We start from the raw sequence: 22,456 nt of genomic DNA on the forward strand, positions 1-22,456 counted from the left end.
ATTAAAAATCAGGAGTGAGTTCAGACTGGAGTTTATCATATGTGTGAAGCTAATGTTTGGCACTGTCAAGGAACAAGTATAGTGCAAAGAATAATATTTATTCTGGATGGTACAACTGGCACATAGGCTTACAAATAGATACATAAATTAGATGGATTTTGGATAGAAGATAAGGTTTAATTAAAGGAAGCTATTTTCACAAGATTAAGTCAGTCTTATCTAACACTTTCTTTGTTCTTGTCAGGCCTGAGAAATTGTGCGGCAGTTGCTGGAGTTTTCATCTGTGAAAGTGTCTCCTTGGATATTAGTTTCTGGAAGAGATGAACCTAATTAGAGTAGAGGTGTTCAGCTGAGCTCCCTGAGTTCACTGTCAGTCCTGCCTGATCAGCTGTGGCAGTTTCAGAATACCCATCTCTCTCCTGGGGCTGGACTGACAAGACTTGGCTGCTTGGCTTTGTCTCTGAAATCTTGTGACCTGTAAGCATTGCTCATGCTGCCTTTCCCTGCCTTTTGCTGAGGCTTTTGCATTAATCATAGGCAAGGCCTATGCTCTATGTGTGGGCCAGGGAGGTTTGGGTTAAAGGTGCTTTAAAGGAATTCTTTAAAAGAATTTCACTCAAAACAACAATGGATGGTGGTATTGCATGTGTCTGAGTGTGCCTATTTATGATCCATCCATCTATTTTCATCCCCAAATATCTATGAAGAATTTAACTATTATTTGAGGAAGTAATATTTTTATCTGTCAAGGTATGGAGAGAGTGTTGTGTCACTTGAGGAGATGCTTGCCTTAAGTCCCTTCCCCAAAAGAAAAGCTCTTCGAAAAGATGTAGCAGCAACTGGTCACTCAGTATTCATATATATTTAAAATCAGAAATAAATATGAGCACCTTTCCTTGACTTTAGTAATGTTTATTGAGAAACTGTGCTCTACATCATAAACCTGATACAGAAAGTTGAATTTTTATAGACAAGAGTTATTACAAAACCTCCCAAGATGAAACTAAGTAGAGAAATAATTAAAATTTCTATGAAAGCAGTGGTCATAAATATTTATATCAGCATTAATAGGAAAAGGGGTTTACTGATAATTTTGTACAAGATTTTACAAACTGTCTTTTTAAAAATTATTTTTAGGAATATTTCTAACCTCTCATTTTGTTTTGCCTATAGAATTTCAGTCATATACACCTGTAGGTGACAACAGATATTATAATCATCTGGGAAAGCAAGAGTAAAGAAAATAAAAGTGCAGAGATGGCATGCTTGCTAGAAAGCTATTTAGGTAAGCTGTTGTGCTGGTTATGAGCCAGAAGTCAGTATGTCCATTACAGCTGCTTGGCTTCTGTCCTACAGAACTCCTGCCTCAAGGAAATCAGAGTCAAAGAACAGTTTGTGTTGGAAGGGACCTTAAAGACCACCTAGTTCCAACTCCCTTTTCATGGACAGGGACACCTTCCACAAGACCAGGTTGTTCAGAGCTCCATCCAGCCTAATGTTGAGCACCTCCAGATGTGGGGACTCCACTGCCTTTTTTGCCAATCTCTTCCAGTGCCTCATCACCCTCCAAAGAAGTGAATTCTTCTTGAAAATATACATCTCCTCCCTATAATCTAATTTAAACCTTCCCTCCTTCAGCTTAAGGTCATTTCCCCTTGTCCTATCACTACATTCCCATGTGAAAAGTCCGTCTCCAACCTTCTTGTAAGCTCCGTTTAGGTACTGGAGTCTCCCTGGAGCCTTCTCTACTCCAGGCTGGAAAACCCCAGCTCTCTCAGCCTGTCTTCATAGGACAGGTGCTCCAGCCTTCTGATCAGCTAAGTGCCCCTTCTCTGGACTTACTCCAACAGAACAGTGTCTTTCTTGAACAGATCAGTGTCTTCTTGAACAGCTCAAGAGCTGGATGCAGCACTCCAGGTGGGGTCTCATGAGGGCAGAGTAGAGAGGGAGGATCACCTCTTTCACCCTGCTGGGTATGCCTCTTAACTGCAGCCCAGGATGTGGTTGGCCTGGTCTGCAAGGCCACATTGCCAGCTCATGTTGAACTTCTTGTCCACCAGCACCCCTAAGTCCTTCTCCCCAGGGCTGTTCTCCATCCATTCTCCTCCCAGCTTGTGTCCACTGACAGACATTCAACAGCACCAGCCCAATATCAACCCCTGAGGAGCACCACTGGTCTCCACCTGTGTAGGAGGAAGGGTTGGGGAAGGCAGTCTAGGGTTGCCATGGGAAACAGCAATTGTATGAGTTCTCCACCCCCTTTTGTAAGAGAATTGTACCCTCTCCCTGTCCTGTCAGTTATTGTTCAAGTCTGCCCCTTAGCCTAGAATCTTCTCTGTTCCATGTTTTCCCTTTGGTTCTTCCACCAAGAACACTCCTTTCCCTTTTCCCCACTGGTTAATGTTATATCTCCCCTCCCTTTAGCCTTTTCCCGATTGTACCCTCGTATGCTAAACCCTCCTACCCTTACGCAGTTAAAAGAATCCTCACCCCGCCCTTCGGGGCTCTCGGAATCTGCCTCCCTTCTGCTTCGTGGTCTCCCTGTCTGCCCCTTCTGCGACCCTTCAATAAACGAGCAGGATTTCAGCAGCCCAAGTGTCCCTCCCGTTCTTCTGGTGGACCCTCAGATGTACCAGCTATCCGAGCTTCGTGCCGAGTGGCTACAAGCCCCCACGGCTCAGCACACCTGGACATTGGGTCATTGGCCAGTTTGAGTGCAACCATCCATCTAATTCTTTATCCACAGAATGGTCCATCTCCTGATTAGAGACAAGGACGTTGTGCAGGACAATGTCAAATGCCTTGCAGAAGCCCAGGTAGATGATTGCAGTTGCTTTTTCCTCATCACTTACTTTATCCCACTGCTGTAACCCCCTTATAGAAGGCCACCAAAATTGTCTGGCATGATTTGCCGTGGTGAAATCGTGTTGACTGCCACTAATTACCTCCTTACTTTCCATGTGCCATAGGATAGTTTCCAGGGGGATCTGCTCCATGATGTTGACAGACACCAAGGCAAGAGTTTACTGGCCTGTATTTCCTTGGGTCTTCCATATTTCTTTTCAAATCAGTGGTGAAATGTGTCACAACAGTAAATTCTTACCACTATATGGCAAGTGTAGTATAAGTATATATTTTAGGATATATCAATATTATCATGTTTTCCAAAAAGTGCTCTTTCACTAGTTGGTAAAAGTAGTATTGTGAGTGAGCAAATACTCACAAGTGTGTGTAAATTCTGTGTGTAAGTTTGAGTCCTCAATGCTCAGTGAGATACTGAAGGTGCCAGTTGCTTGATTGCTCTGATCTGTTCCCTTCCCTAGGACTAGAGAAATGCATATAGCTGCAGAACTTGAGAGTGCCTCTTTCAGTGAGAATAGTATATTTGGATGGGATTCACCTAATCTACATGATATGTCAATAGTGATGATGACTGCAATAGATATATAGGCTGTCTTTATCATCAGAGGTACTCCTAGGACATGATTAATTTTAGTATGAATGCCAAAATCGATTGTAGGAATCAATTTCTAGAAATTACTCTTTGTAGTGACTCAAAATTACTTTAGTTTACTATTAAACGAACGGGATTTGATGTGCAATTTTGAATTTAAGAATTGCGGTTTATCTTCAGAATCTGTTTTAGGCTCTTAAATGACTTTCTGGATTTCAACAATACTTTCTTGCACATTTTTTTATTTCCATTGCAAAAATTCGCCTTTCATGGACCTTAAACAAACATGGTGGCCTATTTTCTATCATATTTTAAAATTCATTAGATATTCCAGTACAAATCTGCCCTTGGTTTTAAACAGATATTTTTCAAGTTAATTAAAATTTAGCTTTTATGTCCCTTTCTTTCTTGTTAGATACATTAGAAGGACATACAGGAATATTTGCAATATAACAAAAATGAGATAATGCAGACATTCAGAAGTTACCTTAAACTAGTATATGGATATTTATTTTAATTAGATATCTGCTTCATCTTCATTTTGAAGATGGATATTTATCCATTTTACATTGAAGTATCAATAATTACAAAAGTTTTATTTCAGTGCATGCATTCTCTACTTATGCTAATGCAGGTTATGTTACTAAGAGAATATGAAATAAAGGAAGGGAATCACCTTCAAGGCTTGATGCCTTTATTTAGTCACTGGAAAAGGACAGAGACTGCCATAAATGTGAGACTAAGAATTTGTTAAAGGTAGTAAGAAACACATTCTCAAGTCCTAAATTTCTACTTGTTGCAGCATTAAAAAAAAAAAAAAATCGTCCATCCAAGTGAGGTTGGGAAGTCACTTTGGAAGAAGATGAATATATTTTTTAGAATATATTGCATGTTAAACTATTAAAGCTATAAGTACCAGGAAGAAAAACTAGTTGATTGTGAAGAGAAGAATGCATAAAATGGGAATGGGCCAATAATAGAAGTTTTCAAACCAGATATAATAAGAAAGTGTTTCAAATTTTGTTTCTCTGCTTTAACATTATATCACCATATTCTTTAAGGGAGTGGTTTCTGATCCAGAAGTCTTGAAAATATTGAGAGAATGTGAAGAACTTGAGTTAACATGGAAAATAATGTCATGGCAGAAATTCAGGGTAACTTCAAAGTTTTAACAGCTGAGAGAGACAAAATTCTCAATCTTTATGAGCAGGTAATTTTATTTATATTTGTGTGATTAATTGAAACAACGAGGTAATGTGCAAGAAAAAGGTATCTTTTTGGCTTCATATGAAAGAAAAAAAAGAAAGAATTCAAAGTATTTGTTTAAAAAATATTTTTTAAAAAGTTATGGAAATTCTGTGATTTGAATCTGTTATTCAATACAAGTTTGTAAATGCTGTCTTGAGTTAAAAATGCTTTCCTGAATCAAAGAATATGTGCACAAATGATTACTTCATCTTCACTATTACACAGTTTTTGGGATGCTCTACATTACCAGCCACAGGACCTAGTAATATATCAATTATCTATTCCATGTTTCTGTTATTCTACTGTTTTTAAAAACAGGCACAGGAGGAGATTTCCCAGATTTGTCCGGAAGTTATAAAATGCCCCAGGACACTCCTGTGACAGCTCAAGCTGTATTAAGACACATGGAGATAGAAAGGGATACAGCACTGTCAGATTTCCAAAGGATGCCTACAGAACGTGATAGCCTCAGGGAGCAGTTACAGGTTTGATTCTGTCCCATCCCACCTCAGCCCCACCCCACACGTTATTTAAACATGAAAACTACCTAGCAGTGTAATTAAAGTTGCTAAGGATTTCTCTTCTGGTCCTGAGAATTAATTACTTTACAAGTCTGTGGTCAGTTGAGACTTGTTTTATATGTGATTTTGTTGTTGCTGTTATTTGATACAGATTTCCCAAGAAAGTGTGTTTAATGAATAGGCTCATTTGGAACAGAGAATTGAAGAGTTTTAAACTACTATTCACAATGTAAGGGAAAATAATTTTTTATGGAATTGTAAATATAGTACAGGTGATGTTCCTGGTTAATCCTGCAGCACCAGCCAGACTGCTGTCAGGAAACAACAGGCTGAGAGCAGTGGATGTTATTTACCAAGACTCTTTCCCCTCTGCTCTGGTAAGGCATCACCTGGAGAACTGTGTCCAGCACTGGGGTCTCCAACGTAATAGTTACATGGACCTGTTGGAGGCCATGAAAATGATCAGAGTGGGCTGGAGCACCTCTCATACAAAGACAGGCTGAGAGAGTTGGGGTTGTTCAGCCTGGAGAAGGGAGGACTTCGGGGACATGTTTTGGCACCTTCCTGTACCTAAAGGGGACCAGCAAGAGAGCTGGGGAGGGAGTTTTCACAAGATTATGTAGTGACAGGGCGAGGGGGAATGGTTTAAAACTGGAAGACAACAGGTTTAGATTAGATACAAGTTAGAGATTTGTGTCTGTGAGGGTGGTGAGGCCCTGGAACAGGTTGCCCAGAGAAGCTGTGGATGCCCCATCCCTGGAAATGTTCAAGACCAGTCTGGATGGAGCACTCAGTAACCTGATGTGATGAAAGCAACCTGATGTGATGCACCCCCATTGCAGGGGCTGTGGAACAAGATGGTCTTAAAAGCCTCTTCCAACTAAAAGCATTCTGTGATTCTGTGATTTTAAGACTGTACCAAGCTTCAACAGTGTAACCCACAGTGATCTTATATCCAGGTGAGGATAGGCTTGTTTCACCTGGAGTAGAAGTGGCTTAAGAGGGACATAAATCCTACCTGCCAGTAGGTTTGACATCAAGAAGTCATTAACAGGCTTTTTACTGCAGTGCTTGGTGGAAAGATGAGCAACAATGGGCACCCATTGAAACTAGAAGAGTTCAGGCTGAATACAAGGAAATACTTGCTTCTCATGAGGGCAATCGAGCAGTCCCCAGCCTTGGAGATTTTCAAGACTGGATTGGACAAAGCCCTGAGCAGCCTGACCTCAGAGCTGGCCCTGCTTTGAGCAGGGGTTTGGACTAGAGACCTGGAATCTATTAAAATGTGATTTATCTTATGACTGTATTACTAAGACCTGATGCTTCAAAGCTAAATGTAATTGCACTGTTCCAGCAAATCGTATTTCATATGGTTTAAGTTACTTGTGTGTGCAATTGTTTGCTAATCAATGGCACAAAAATGGAAAATGGAAAACTTAATATAATGAACATAAATTGTAAATTTACTTACAGTCTTGGTAGAAGTTGATTTTTAAATAAATAAACATTGATTTCTGCTGTATAGCTTTCTTCTAGATCTTATAGTTATAAATTCTGGCTTATCTTCTTTTTCTGCCTCAGCCTTCTAAAATCCTGCCAAGCTTATAAATATAATACCACAGTTTATAATATTAAATTGAGTGCATCTGATATGAAGAATACACTGTAGGCTGAAATAGCTCTGAGTAGTAAATTAACTTTAATCACATGCCTACATTTGACATATAGTGAGTATCGGGAGCCCTGTTTTAGGTACATCATCTTATTTCTTCAGTTCTTTTGGTACCCTTTGAGGGTGATACATCAACATGAAATTTATGGCACTAGGATTGAAGAAGCTACTGTATACCAGAAGCTTACTGACTTGATCTTTAGAGGCCTGACCTTTGATTATAGTAACATAGAAATTAGTACTGAAAAATCTGGTAAAGGAAGAGAGGGATTGGGTGAGAATTTTTGTACTTTAAAAGATGTGCTTCAAATAATTTTAAAAAGACAGTCCTTTGAATGTTAAGTGTAAGTATTTTAATAAAAAGATAGAGGTTTCTTTAGACTGAAGATATCAAACCAGCTTTGCTGGAGTCTGTGCAAGAGGCTTTGGATCTGTTATTTGTTTTAGCTACAGACCTGAAGGCCTCATGGTGGTAACTTGGTTACATAGTGCTTTATGCAAGCATTTTACAGTGATTTCTCTACCTGGTTATTGGCTTAGGCATGTAACTTAATGGAGGCCTAAAGCCATTATTGGTCACGTTGTATCCCAAACCATGATTTCTTCCTTCATACACTCATAATAACGTTCGCTTCTATGTTATTTTGCGCTGAAAACTTTTAACATTGATCAATTGCAAACATTTTTGCCCTTGGGCATAATTACCAACCAAAAATTCATATGAATAAATGAAAATATTCCCAGAGATCTAAAAGATGGGAAATTGATTTACCTTCAAAAGAAGTGAAAGTCACCATTCAGGTCTTTGCCAACTATCTTCAGTAAACTGAGTCAGGCCTTGAGTAAACGAGATGCTTGGACATTTTTTCTTCAGCAGAAGATTTCTTCTAAAAACAGAGTAAAAATTGAAATAAATTCTATAAATCAGCTCTTTTTTTCCCCCTCTCAGTTGTTAATGTTTGATTATATTTATAGTTAGATAGTGAAAAGTGAGAACAGATGTCTAAAGTGGCACTGATGAAAGGCACCATTGATTCTTTGGAAACTGAGATGAAAAGATTGACAAGAAAAGTACTGGATTCTGAAACTGAGTGAGTTGACAGGAAGCTGAATATGCTTCGCTTAAGTAAGTAAAAGTATGTAATTGTATTAATTTGACTGGTAATATCAGCCTATGTGTTGCTACAGCAGGCCCCCAGCCAGGTAATGATTAGCATTGACTCCATTATTCTCAGAAGGCTGATCAATCTCTTTATTAGTCTATTCTTAATAAGAAACCCATTGCTTTTATAGACAGTTACAATCCACCTGGACCTAACTGGTCCTCCAATCTAAATACCATCACCATTGGCTAATTAAGAAACCACCCTTTGGTAAACAAATCTCCATAACACATTCCACATGTTCACAACAACAGGTGCAGCAAGTGAAGATAAGAATTGTTTCTCATTCTTTTCTCTGATCTTCTCACAGCCTTTCCCAGAAAGGCCTGGGAAAGTTGTGTGCCTCTCTCTGTAGCCAGAGAGCTGCTGCCACACCTATGTTCACTGGTTTTTGTAACTGTTATATTACTCTAAGAGAAAGGAATTTATGAAAGCTGCTTATGAGCCATCCTTCATTTTGGATGAAATTGTTTTCTTCATTGCTTATTTATATGTAAATGTTCTTGTCTTATTGATATGATGATGTGGTGGAAACCATCTTCAGTGAAAAAGTAAAATTCACTTAATTTAGAGTTAGGAGCTTTCTGTTAGAAACTACAGGGATTGATGGGTTTTGGTAAATAGCGTATAAATAATTTTATTTTAATTTTTAATTTTTTTTGAAAAATAAAAACAGGCAAAAGTGTAGACTAGCGAATGTCATGTTGTTAGTTTTAAAGATCTATTTCTTACTCTTGGAGCCTTTTCATAAGAGGAAGTAAAACTGAATTTCTGTGTAGGGCTTATGGTCTGCTGCTCAACTGGAGTTCCCAGTTATGTTCAGAAGCACAGTGGAACTAGACTCGATCAAAGCCTTTAGGGAATAAAACATGTCAGTGAGTGCTGCTTTATAATAAATTGTCAGATTTATGAACACTGTTGAATTGTTGAAAACTAGGTGCTGCTACTAAAATATCTTTTTCTTTACACCCCAAACCAAACTGATGATTCTTTTCAGTTTCTTGAAGAGTATGAGAATCATTAATATTACTACATTTGAACAGATAACTTGGTTATTACTTGAAGCAGGTCAGGCATTCCAATGGATGTCCCAGGTGATGATTTTTATTTTAATTATTTTTGTGACTTTCTTATAATTACCTGTTGCAAAGAATTCTTACTTTTCTGTAATCCTTTATACAATTATTCAGAATTTAATACACTGAGATTAAAGTTAACATTAATAAAATATGCCAGTCTAAAATAGACAGAAAAATCTCAATTTTTCCTATCTTTTGCAATTTTAGTGACATTTCTAAAAGACAGAAAAAGTATATCAGTGTCTGAATTCTCCTGTTTAATGCTTCTGCTTTTCCAGTTTATTGAATGAAAAGACTGAACTGAATCTTTCAGAGATTCAGTGAAGAATTCTTGTGAAGAAAAAACATGAAATGCAACTTAGTCGAGAGAAAATTATGCATTTAGATTAAAAAACTGGTGAGTGACAGATCCGATTTTTATAATAAAATTTTCATATTCTGCAGTCATCTTTTTTTTAATGGGTTGAAAGAAACGGCATTGAATGCAAATAAATAAATATACTTCTGAAAGTTTTAAGGTTCTGAATGCGAAAGTCTTGTTTTCTTTCATTATTGAAAGGTTTTTGCATTTTAAAATTATGTGACAGAGGTCTGGAGAGTGTAAGTTTCAGTGACAACACGTATTTATGTTTCTTCAAGAGCTGCTTTTGGATAGAAGATCCTTGAAATAGTGTGTTATAATACAGCCTTACATTATCTACTGTGTTTTTTATCTCTGTGCAGTTCCTGGTGAAAGTAGTTAAAATATTTCAAGTGTCATCTCATGCACACACAATACTCCTGCACTGATCTGTTTTCCAGGAAGCTAGAAATTTAGCTTAATACCTGTAGGAGTTCATCACTTCTGTGGGTGATGTGGGTTTTCTTCTTTTTCTTCAGCTTCTTGCCTTCATTTAGGTTTTCTGGTACTTGATCTGTGCACTTACTCTACTGCTCACTTGACTTTCTCTTCCTCTAGAAGTGCTACTCAGTTTTAAAGGAGCAAATTAACTGTACCTGATGTCAGGTATATAGAACTTTTAAGTCATTAGGGGTCCCTTTTAAGTGAAGAAAAGTCCTCCAGGAGATTCATTCCACCCAAGTTTTTAAAGTGATTAGTTTTACCTTTCTCCATTATAGAGGTAGTATAGCTAATAGCTTTAGATCAGGTGTTTAATTCTTTGGTGAGACCACTTCCATTCTGAATAACTTTTCTCCCAAACATACTAATTTTTTCTCTTAAGTGCGCTCCTAGAAAAGGTGAGGTTGGTAGTGGCTTTGACTGCCAAAGGTTCAGCAGGGAATCACTTCTTCAGCTTTATAAGGATGATGTCAGCTGGTACAAAATGCAGCTTCCTGTTTCTCCCAGCTACTTTTGAAAGCTTCACAGTTTTCTTTGCAATACCTGGATGCTTATAGAAGCAGTTGAAAACAAAAAATCTCAGTCTCATAGGATGAAGTACTTTTTGTAGGATTGCCTCTAGAATATGTATTGGTTCCTCCAGGCCCTTCCATTAATTGAGGTAATACTCCAAGTATTTAAAGTATTATCATTTCTTTGCTTGGGTTTATTGGAAAATTTCCAGAACACCTTTCTCAGTAACTCACCTTTTTGCAACAGGAATAAGGGTTTCTCCATAGAGCTTTCCCCACACTACCACACCTTCCCCCAGTTTTTGCAGCTGAGTTCTCCTAGTAATTTTTGCACAGAAGAAATTTCTGAACTGTGCAGTTGAAGACAGCCTTTCTGCAGTTCTTCTTCCTTCTTCTGTTCATTTTCTCAAGCAATAATTCTCAGAAGTTCTGTGTCTGTTCTCCTAATACTTGTGGCTTTATTTCTCCTGACTGGAAGATAAGCATTTGATTAATTAGCATGTAAGCAATTCTGTAATAATTAAATTACTTAATTTTTTATCTGTCTTCTACTTTTAAAAATATAGGCTTTAAAAAACTGTAATGTAATGGAGAGGGAACTGATTGAGCTCTGCTTGTTAAATGGGACAAACTGTTTTTTTATGACAATCTAGATGCTAAATAAACCATCTGTTTTTTTCTTTTTAACTGCTACATTCCTTTACAGATATTTTTCTTCTTTCTAAGAAGACTTAGCATTATTTATAAGTAAAAAAAATATTTTTCACAAATGAAAAATTTGGTTTATAAAAATACACCTAATTTACATTTCACATAGCCTTTAAAAACTAGTTAATAAAGCTGTAGACCTTAGATGCACACTAATTATTTTTTTAAGGTACAAGCAGTATACTTAAACCTTATGGAAAAAACCTTTCTTCATAGGTACTATATAAAAAAACTAGCAAAGTACCAAACTGAGTTTGATGATAAGAAGTTGGAAGCCCAGGATTCAAACTGAGATATTTTCAGGCTGAAGCATGTGCTGAAGTCTAAAGTGAGTATACAAATTAAAACTGTTGGTTTTTAACTAAAAATTAAATTTTTAGATATCTCCATAGAAGAATTTGCTTCCTAACCAAAACTCATTTGCATTCCCTTAATTTCGTTTTAGTAGTTTGGACATATTTTCATGGCTGTTTTTGCAGTACAAAATTAATGTACAATATTTCATTGTGGTTTTATATGTATATATATGTGTGTATATATATACGTATATACACACATGTGTGTGTGTTGATTAAACTTTAAAAATCAGACAGGGAATAATACAGAGACCTGGAACTCTTTTTTTTTTTTTTTTTTTGTTATTCCTGTATGGGATTGAAGTAAAAAGAAATATTACTGCACTATATTGCTATACTTTGTATGTATAATGATAACCTAGCCATTCTTAACAGATGTCTATTGATCATTAAAATGTACTCATCTTGGACAAAACTCTGGTTCTTGAGAAGTCTCTCAATGTTTTCACTAAATGGCAGAATTTTCACTGGAAAGAGTATATCCAATACCATATCTGTAGATCTATAAATATCCCTATTTTTTGGAGCTTACTGTAAATTATTAAATAAATAAGCTTTATGTGTTAGTAGAGAGAACTGTGAGCTCTTGAAGAATTATCACAAAGCCTGTGAACAAGGAGGAAGTTGGGAAGCAAAATGCCATGAAGCAGAAACAGGCTTTTCCTGTTAGACTAGCACTGCTCAGTGCAGTCTGAGAGCCACAGTTGGAAAGAGAAAATAGAGTCCTTGAAACACAGATGGAGTTGAAATCATTCTTTCCATAGTTCACTCTTGAAATGGTCTGGTAATATTTTAAAATTATGTTTAATGCCACTTCTATTTCAGGGACATTTTCCACCATGAACTGTATGCATTTTACTTTATATGATAATATGATTAGAATTCCACTAGTCACACTTGGGAAAAAAATATTTTAAAAAATTTCAAGGAAAACAAAAAAATTAAATGCTTTTATGGTTTGGAGTCACTGAAGGCATTAAGTCATACGCAACTCCATAGCATACCTGAATCATATCAAGTACATTGTCACCTGTCATATTCCTGTCCCTGCTTTTCTTGCTTTGAGCTTCTTAGTCTACTTTCCAGTGCTTTAGATGTCCCAAAGATCCTCTTCCCACTTTAAAATCAGAAGAACGTAAAGAAAAATTCATAGTGTGGCTTTTGAAATAGGTTGTGAACATATAAACATGGTTTGGGGGATCTCTAAGTTTTGTTGCAGATGTGATGTTGACATCACATAAGCTGCTGAGGGCTACTCAAGAACATTAGATACTCTAGAGGAACGAAACTGTTGCTGTTCAGAAAGTGGATGAGAACACAGCAATTACAAAACAGCACAGGAGGGTGGTGTGGCAGATTTTGGCATTCCTTGAAGATATTATAAAACTGGTACATGGTTCTAGTTTGTCCAACAAGCCTGAAACTAGGAGACATTTCATCCTTCTAATTCCTTCCCACATGCTTGCTCTTAAGTATAGGAATGAATAGGCCTCTTCATGAACACTATGTCATCATACTGGGTCTTCCCAAATGTCAGAATTCAAATGTCATATTCCAGTTCATACAGTTAGATGCAAGGCACATATCTAAAACACAGAAGTTTGTATTCAAAAATCTTAGTGTGCTCAGCAGTTCTCTGTGTTCCTTGTGCCTTTTTTTTTTTTTTTTTTTTTTTTTTTTTTTTGTGAGACAGAGCTGGAATTAATGTGATATGCTCCCATCAAATAATCTCTTTGGATGTCATTTCTAGTAAATCCTTCAAGCAAATCACAGTGCCTTACCTCTCACTTTGTTCTGTTAACCTCCCACACTCATTCTGCCACCCACTGAAACTTAAGGAGTTGAAAGTGGCTGACCGGGAATATCACTGGGCAAAGTACAGGCATTTTTCAAAAAGGAAAAACATAGGTATGTTAATTTGAAATGTACAAAATTCTTAATGCTTTTAGTCAGACCTGCTTCTGCTGCCTTGTGGACTCCACTTTAATGTGCCTCATTAGTCATGCCTGAATTTACAGGTATAATGCCTGAATTTACAGCAGTATAAATATGACTGACAGAATCTCAGCATTCACAGATCATCTACATACAAAACCAAATTTTATTGCGAAAATAAGAGGATCTCATCTGAAAATAAAATGCGGTCCATGGCAGAATTTTCAACCTTATTAACTCTTGCAAAAGGAGTAGAATTCTAGGAATAGAGTTTAAAATGCCAGAAGGTAATTTTGCTGTCAGAAGCAAGAACTCTTCTAATTTTTAAGTTATTTAAATAAATAACTTTAAGGTTTACTGTAGAATAAATTACTGCAGCCTCTTAAAATTTGCCACAATTACATAGAGATATTTTGTAGGATTTTGGAAGCTGTTTTAATTTTTTTTTTTTAGTAGAGTTTTATATTGCATTACTGTATCATTTAGCAACAGAAGCAGCATACAAGACTCCTATTTCTGCCTTAAGCAACTCTCTAGTGAAAATGGGAAAATGGGCAGAGGGCCTCGAAATATACATTTGGAGAGAGTCTCTGTACTTGAAAATGTCACATCTACACCAGAACTTTGCATTAAACTAGATGCAATCAAAGAATGATTAAATTAGCATTTAATTTCCACAGCAGAGAAGGTAGAAAGGGTATGTGAAATATATTGGAAAAATAAGTTTATGTTAATGTTACACTTAAGGGATCCAAATATACTTTAGAATCATGAATGATCACTTTTTCAATTTTTTTAATGTTTAATTTGGCATTTCTCAGGGGCTTATTCCTTAAAGGATATGAGTTGAACACTTTTTAAAAAGGACACTGCTTCACTGCTTTGCAGGGCTTTGCTATGAACACTCAAAAGTCAGGGCTTAAAATTACTGTTGTTTTCAAGAAAGATATCTTGGATTCTACATCTAGTCACTAGGTAAGCAGAATAGCTGGAGTGGGTTATTAGCAATGAAATTTGGTGGGAACTTTAAAATTATTAACTATTTTAGTAAGTATCAATATCTTTAATATTTTCTTAATTCCCCTTAGAAATCAGTTTTTTTGACCTTGATTTTTACAAAAACTACAAAATTAATGTGTGATACATTCATTTTTTAAAATTCAGTTTGGATAAACTTTGAAAAGTTGTTCATACACACTCAGATTATTCAGGTATTTTCAGTATGATTCTATTACTGACCTATCCATCTCTGCTCCAGCTGAGATAATGTCTTGTTCTTTATAGGCTTCCAGCAGTGTCTGTAAACCTTTATGCATTTTGGAAGCACAGTGGGTAAAGCTGCTGTTTGCCAGTTGGTTATGCATTCCAGCCAAATGTGTGTGATGTCTTTTGTATCCTTGTGAAATCCTCTATGATTCCTTTGATATGGAAGAGTTCCAGCACATGACATTTATCTGAAACTTTTATGAGATCTAATATGGCTAAGCCTCCCTGGATCCTTCTGCGAAGGGGATTGCTGGCACCGTGGAGAACAGCAACAGTTTTGGGAAAGAAAACTGCAGAAATGCGGATTTGAGAATTGGAAAAAAGTCAGAAGTCGGGAAATTTTCACTAATTTTTCTGTATCTTTCAACCAGTAGTCTTTCATTAGCCATGTATAACCTTCAGATAAGGCTCTTACTTTACACAGTATTCCAGTGCAGAATCTGCCTTATTAGATTGCAGCATATTTATATTCAGAAGTGGAAACTAAACTGTGGTAGATAGGGACAGGCGAACGGAAAATCTCGGGATGTGACGGAAAGCTAGACCCTTCCCCCCTTCTTCCTGCTATAGGTAATCAATCACCCCTGAAGCATGCAGCCCCTCCTAACTCTGTAGTTTTCCACTCCTTACTAACCCTAGCCAGACCCACCATCCCCTTTTGACGTAGGAAAGCCCCCTTGACTATTTAACCCCACGAGATGAGATAATAAACGCCATTTGACCATCCACCACATTGGTGTCTGTGCATGTCTGTGGACCGAGTGACCCAGGGGAGGCCGGGTCGCCGTGCTGTATCTTGAAACCAGGTCGCCCGCCTTCTCATCAGAAGGCGACACTAAACATGATCCTGAATAATATTGTTCTTTTAATGTTTCTAATACAGTTTATTTTCCTATATCTTCTTATGTCTACAGTTTTCAGTATTCTTTTTTTTCTGAAATACAAATGTATAATATCAAAACTGTTTTTCTGCAAAGGGACTAGATTTTTGAGTAACAGTTCATAGAAAATTGGATCTTTCAGAATGAAAAAACCCTTTTGTTTTGATAAATTACAAATGCTTTTTTTCTTGCTTTTTTCTTTTTTTCCCCCTTCTGTTGGCCTATGATCTGAGTTCTTCCAGTATCTTCCTCCTTTGAACACACAAATGGTTATCTTCTGAAATTTCTGAGAAATGTGCTGGAGAGGTGGAGAGTTTGTTAAGATGTCTCAGTTCATAGATTTCCCATGACCTTTGGTTGAGCATTGTTGTGCTTAATGTAAACTAGGCTTGAGTAAAATACAGATAAAAGTATTGCAGCACCCCAAACAGACTCAGTTAGTCGAACTATAATGCATACATGAAAAGATGAAGGGAAAATAGCATCCAGTTTACTTATGCTAAGATTAAACCAGGCAGTTTTCTTTGTGGTTGTAGCTGACCCAATACTGATTTTCCTGATTCTCAGTCTCTGGAATTATTTTTTTAATGTGTGTGTGTAGCTATGTCTCAGGTATGTCCATCGTTCCCTCTGCAGTGAAATATACTAGGTTTTTTGGGTATTCTTTTTTAGGTTCCTCAAAGATATATAAACCTCTTTGATTGGATTTTATTCATTTTCCCTTTCCCCCCAGTTTATTCTTGAAGCTCTGCGGCAAAGCTCCTGTAAGTAAAGTAAGTGTAATCTCACTCTGCTGGTGATGCTGGTACCAGTTTGTAGTACCACATGTTATTTCCTGTGCGCAAACAGTTAATCAATAGCTTCTTGCCTCAACAAAATGTGAAACTTCCTTCCTCTTCATTAATGATTCTGTCTACAGAATCCATTGATGCATATATTTCATAGCATTTTCTCATTTGTATCAAGTATATTTATATTAAGATATATGCATTGGATGATTTTATAAATCTTACCAAGGATTTTGACTGGGAAAATATAAAACTAACCACTCATTTGCAGTGAAAACGAATTCTGTCATTGATCCCATTGATCCTTTTTTTTTATTTTTATCTTTTTTTTAAAGATTACCCCAATAGTAAGCTTGATAGACATACACCTGAAACTTTAAAATCTTTGTTTATCTGCAGAGCAAGTATGAGTGGGTACCCATTCTGAAACAGAGCTGCTGAGAAAACAACTGGGAAATGAAAAAGCATCTATGAAAAACCTGGAATCTTCGCTTGTGTCCAATTGTGAGAATGAATTTCAGTCTCAGAGAGCAAACCAAGAGAAAGTCTCTGAAATTCACTTTCACAAGGAACAGCTTGCTTTAGTAGAAAACAATCTGTGAATAAATGACCAGGAGAGTATTGCAGTTTTTCTCATTATTTACAAGTGTATTTAAACAGATGTGGTTTTGTATCTAGCTGCATTTTCAAATGGCCAGTGTGCCTTGACTACATTAATAGCAGAAGACACCAAAAACCTCTTTGGATTTCTCAGTTAAACCCTAACAGTCTCTTCTTCACAGTGTTGTATTTTGCTCCAAAAAATGTTCTTAATCTCATTTGCATGGTATGGCTGTCCATTTAATTTTGAATAATTGCATGTGGCTACATACTTAGAGAATTACAGTTACTATCTAATTAATGTGTATGGACTTCACAGTGCTGTGCAGAGTCAAGAATTTACTCACCTCAGAAACAGAGCAACTCAGAGTCAGAACTGGATATCACCAAAACACAGCTGGGGACTGAGCACTTTGATAGGCAAGTATATGTTTTTGTACTGTGCTTCCTGCAGCTAATTGGGGTGAAAAGCAGTATAGTACTGAGACTTAGGCTAATTAGTCAGATAAACAACAAAGTTTGGGTTTATACTGCTGTACATCTCCTATGTGTTCAGAGACTATTTATGTCACTAAATTTAATCTATTCAGCTGCTACATATGCTGTCTAAATTATTTGTGTAGGTTGCCTGTATAGCCAACAGAATGAGACAGTAAGATTAACTACCCTCTGGAATGGCCTGGTCTAGGATGAGGTGGGTCACTTTCCTGAAGATACTCATCTCTCTTCACTCACACATTTGTACTGATGCCTGAATTGATCTATAGTGAAAATCCAGGCGACTAGTTGTTTATACAAGTGCTTTAGAGCCTACTAGTTCTCTGCACCCACTGGAATGATTTTTGCCTGTACCAACCCCCAGGTTTTCCAGGTGCTACTTGAAATGCTATGGGTGGTTCCCAAATTGCAGCATGACAAATATATATATATTTTAATTTTGCAAGAAGAGAGTTTAACAACATGTAGGAACTATTTCACATGATTTGGCCACAGCACTAGAGAATGGTCCCTGTCCTGCTTCGTGCATTAATTTATATATGTAGTCTTGGCGTCTTACATAGTTTTCTTATATTTGAAAAAAACTATACTTCTTTATTTCATGGATGTATTGAGGATAAAATATTACAGTTTTGGGTATTATTTTGGATATATAAAACAGCAAGCTAAAAGAAGCAGAGTGATGTGATTGTGGCACAAGTCTGAGAATGAGGTGTCTCATTTAACTAGTAAATTGTTGATATTCCATTCTCTCATAAGTAAGGATGAAGGGTCTGAAGAGGACATCTCTGGGAAGATCATCTTCTTCATGGGAAGAAATTAAGCAGCTTCTCAGAGCCAAAGTATTTTTCTGCCACTGGCAAGTGAAAAACAGAAAATTGTCCATATAGGATAGTACTATCATTAAAGTCAGTATCATGTTAGTACATTATGGAAGCAACAGCTGTGAGTAGTGACTAGTTTGGTTTTGTTGTTAGTTTGAAGAAGTGGGTATATGCTATCCTTTTTATAACAGTGGCTGGACTAGTTGTACTTATTTACTGCCTTGGTGCAGAATGAAGTAATGCCTGAAGTTAGGAGGTGGAAGTGCCAACATTGTCAGACCTTGAACAGGCACCAAAACAGTGATACCAGGAGGCTTCATCCATCAGTCTGGCTTTTTCTTTACCAGCTAGGAAAAGCACCTCCCCATCCCTCCCATCTCTCTGACTGCAGAAGCAGTTTGGACTCCTGTGGAAACAACAGGTTTTAATTATTGTCCTCCCCTGGCTGTGATGACCAAGCACAGGGACTGCTGGGCTTGCTGGGCTGCTGTTGCTAGAGCAAGTCCTTTTGTTGTCCTTAGATCCAGCTCCCTGAGCCAGTGCTGAATGTGATCATTCCCCAGCAGGCTTTAGTGACCTGTTTCAGTGGTCCACTCCATGGGTAGGTCTGTGGTAATGGCTGAGCCACACTGAAATGCAGGGGTTTTTGTAGCCACCCTACCTAGTAGCTTCCCTATCCAACAGAGACTAGATTTTCCTTAATGTAAAAAACTGACAGACTGAAACCAGGATCCCAGAGAAGTATGTACCTTCAAAACTTTCCAGTGGATTATCCAATCCCACATACTTCCTTCCCATACTGCCAGATTGAGGAATTATGGATTGATCTAATATCCAGGCCCCATCTCTTGCACTCAAAATGACTGGACTTCCATTTTGCAACTTTCCCATTGGGGATTCCAGCATCTCTTAAATATCCATCAGTTTCAGGGCACTTCAGTAGACTCTAGTCCACTGGCCTTGCCAACTCAAACAGCACAGGAATACCACAAGCAGCACTGTTCTTACTTTTGAATAACCTTAAAATTAGACTCTTCCTCCCTGCAGATGTTTACAGTCTTTAGTTTTAAACCTGCAGTTACCATGGATATCTTCTGTCTTTCAGGGAAAATTGAGACAATGGATACATAGAAATAAATCTCAGTAAGGGAATAATACAAAGAGACTCACTAATCTGTCTTTTGGAGAAGTATATGATAAAAACTACATTTCCTTCTAAAATAAAATTTAGATGCTGATAGCATGCATTAAAAAAATATTGCCAGTGGAGGGGGGAAGAAGTCTCAGTTCATTACTTGCTTTTGAGATGATTATGTACTTGTAAGTTTAATTTGTTCACTGAGATTATTTCCTTTGGCACTTGACTAATCTTTGCTATCAAAGGCTTCTCTAAGTATTAAAAATGGCTCCCAATAATATGAGACAAGCTTCCTCGGGTCAGTGAGTTGGTTCTGGTGCCCTTAGGAAAAAAACACAGCTGTGCACGACAGTTATTTTTTAGCTACTGCCAATCCTTGATAGCAAGTACAGGGAGTCTTCATTCCTCTGATAGAACTGTATCTACTCCTCCTTCATCTGAGTACAGTGTAGCTCTTAAATTTGTTGAAAGAAACATTGTGTCATTTGGAACAATTTCATTAACTTTTAATTACCATAACACGTTCTTGTATTTATGATACTTACAAAGAGAACAGGAAACAATCCAATAGTCACCACACTGATACTAACAATTATGGTGTTTTTTCTATATGCATTACTCCCTTTTCAGGGTGATAAAATTCTGTTCTAAGAAGTAAACTTCTGGCTTAATAGCAAATGAAGACTAATCTTCTACAAGCTAGATTAGGAATTCAATTCCTATCTTGCTTGATGTTCCTTTTTTCCCCTCCCTGGTTTTGTGGGGGATTTTTGCTTGGTGTTCTGTTGTTTTGGTTTGATTTGGGATTTTTAATCCTGGTTGGCCTTATGTGACTTTTGCACATGCCTAGGGTACAATGAGTTTAAAGACTAAAAATGAAGTAAGTGAGCCAGGTTTGTTTAAAATTTTCAGACTGTTTTAAGCTAAGTTTTTCTTAATTAAATCTATGTAGCTTTTGCATGGCAATGAACTCTATTTTACTGTTTGGTTATTTTCCATTTTTGAGAATTCAAGATATCTAATTTATATGTAATAACGAATATAATTAACAACTTTTTTTCCTCATCCAAGTCTTTGTTATACTTTTATTTTTTGCTACATGGGAAGAACTAAAGTTGTTTCAGACTTACAGGATCCTGGAATTCTAAAATGGTTTGGATTGGAAGGGACATTGAAGACCATCTAGTTCTAACCTTTCACTAGACCAGGTTGCTCAATTCCCTTGAGTACTACTTATTACATACTTGTTTATGCTAAATGGTTTGGGATTGGTTTCGTTAAAAAAAAAAAAAAAAAACAAAACCAAAAAACCACAATAATTACTGAAACATTAGCAGTCTGTGCTACATTTTAAAAGCTTAAATTGAAAGAATTTATCACGTTTGTGTAGTGTAGTGATACAGGGATGAATGAAATAGCCTGTTAGAAAAGGCTGTTCTAAAATAGAGCAGAGATCTGAACCTGCTTTGTATAAGTGATTTACATTTGTTCTGCATATTTGCTTTAATGTCCACAGTACTAAAGTTCTTGATAGATTTTATGTCAAGAACTTAGAGTGTCAATTAAGAATGAGATGGAATAGTAGAAATATATGAAATATCTATGAATGATGATTTCTCTCTCAGCTAACTCTAGAAAGATTTAGAAAATTCACTGAGACCAGAAAAAAATAAAAACAAATGTAGAATATTGCCTGAGAGTAAAAGCAAGACTATTAATGCAAATATTTGGGTGTAATAATTATCAGAATAACAGAATTAAGACTTTAAAAATAGATATTTGGGGAATTGATGGAATATGATCTAGGTGTAAGTTCCTGTTAAATAGTGTACTACTATTCCAGGAGGGTCCTCCTGGAGACAAAATCTCATTTTTCAGCCAATTTAAGAGAAGTCACCAGGGATTGAAAAAGGTATTGTAGAAACAACTGCTAGAAACTGGAGAGGCTTCTTCCACAGCTAATTTGTGACTCTGCAGTACATATGAAGTATAATGAGATAGAATCACAATTAATGCCCTTCCTTCTCTCCAGCGGCTATTTCAGCAGACAGTCTGTGATGGGAGGTGAGGCAGACAGTCACCTTTTCATTCTATGGAGGATGTGATATCAGAAGTAAATTGGACAGTAACTTTTTCTTATTATTCCATCTTTTTCTGTGTATTTATTGTACCAGAGTCCTTGCTCCAGTAAAGTGAAAAGGATGTGCCCTGCAGTTGGTGTTGCAGACCTCGTGGGAAAGACCTTTTCTGTCTGATTTTCTTAAGTGATAGGAGTCCAAAGCTTGCCTTACACATCAAATGTGCTATGACATTTTTATGCAACAAAATCGAATCTGTCAAATGATCTGAATTGACTGTTAAAGAGTCTAGGAAGTTTCCTCAAAGTGCTTTCAGAATCCACACCTAGATTCATCTTTTTTGCTGTCTTCATAAAAGAATTGGTTAGGTCTCTGGTTTATTTTTGCAAACAAAGGCATGTTGGTCACAATAATGGGTTAAGGATAAACTTGCACATATATTCCTTTATATGATTTTTTTTTGTGATAAGTTGACTGCTCAAAATTAACATACATGTCTGAGTAATAATTAAAGACAGCTTAACCAATATGAATGCTCCTAATACTGAAATAAAGCAACTGTGTTGCCTTTTAGGAACAGGTGGCTTTAAAAAACCTCTAAAATAGTTTCATGAATAATGTTTTTAAAAAATTATAGATATATATGTGCAACATAAATTTTAGGATTATTTTCCACAAGAGTAACAATATTTTTCAATGATTTTAATTTGGAGGTCCTGGTTCTTCATTCCTTATTTGGCAGACAGCCACATAAGTCATATCAACAATCACCAGTGTTAATGAGACCGCTTGCAAGTAATAAATAAAGACTGTAGGAGCAGACATAATGATATTAACCATTGCCACATTATGCAGTTATTAAAAGGCATATTGTACACTTTTCCCAGATGAGAG

General features: G+C 36.8%; 1 protein-coding gene across 1 annotated transcript; it reads left to right on the forward strand.

The window, feature by feature from the left end:
• Nucleotides 1-4,114: 4,114 nt before the first annotated feature.
• Nucleotides 4,115-18,345, forward strand: TSGA10 (testis specific 10; the record flags this gene model as incomplete). The annotated part of the gene is given in 18 exon segments (XM_053969768.1): nt 4,115-4,235; nt 4,238-4,287; nt 4,516-4,582; nt 4,585-4,664; nt 5,021-5,069; nt 5,072-5,187; nt 5,375-5,452; nt 7,871-7,985; nt 7,988-8,021; nt 9,416-9,538; nt 10,408-10,455; nt 11,415-11,530; nt 12,109-12,217; nt 12,219-12,238; nt 16,836-17,022; nt 17,344-17,387; nt 17,390-17,444; nt 18,282-18,345. Coding segments are annotated over 18 exon segments (1,476 nt in total), but the record flags the coding sequence as incomplete, so codon positions are not given.
• Between the last annotated feature and the right edge of the window lie 4,111 nt (nt 18,346-22,456).

This window comes from Vidua macroura, chromosome 2 (genome assembly GCF_024509145.1).
Source record: "Vidua macroura isolate BioBank_ID:100142 chromosome 2, ASM2450914v1, whole genome shotgun sequence".
Lineage (NCBI taxonomy): Eukaryota > Metazoa > Chordata > Aves > Passeriformes > Viduidae > Vidua > Vidua macroura.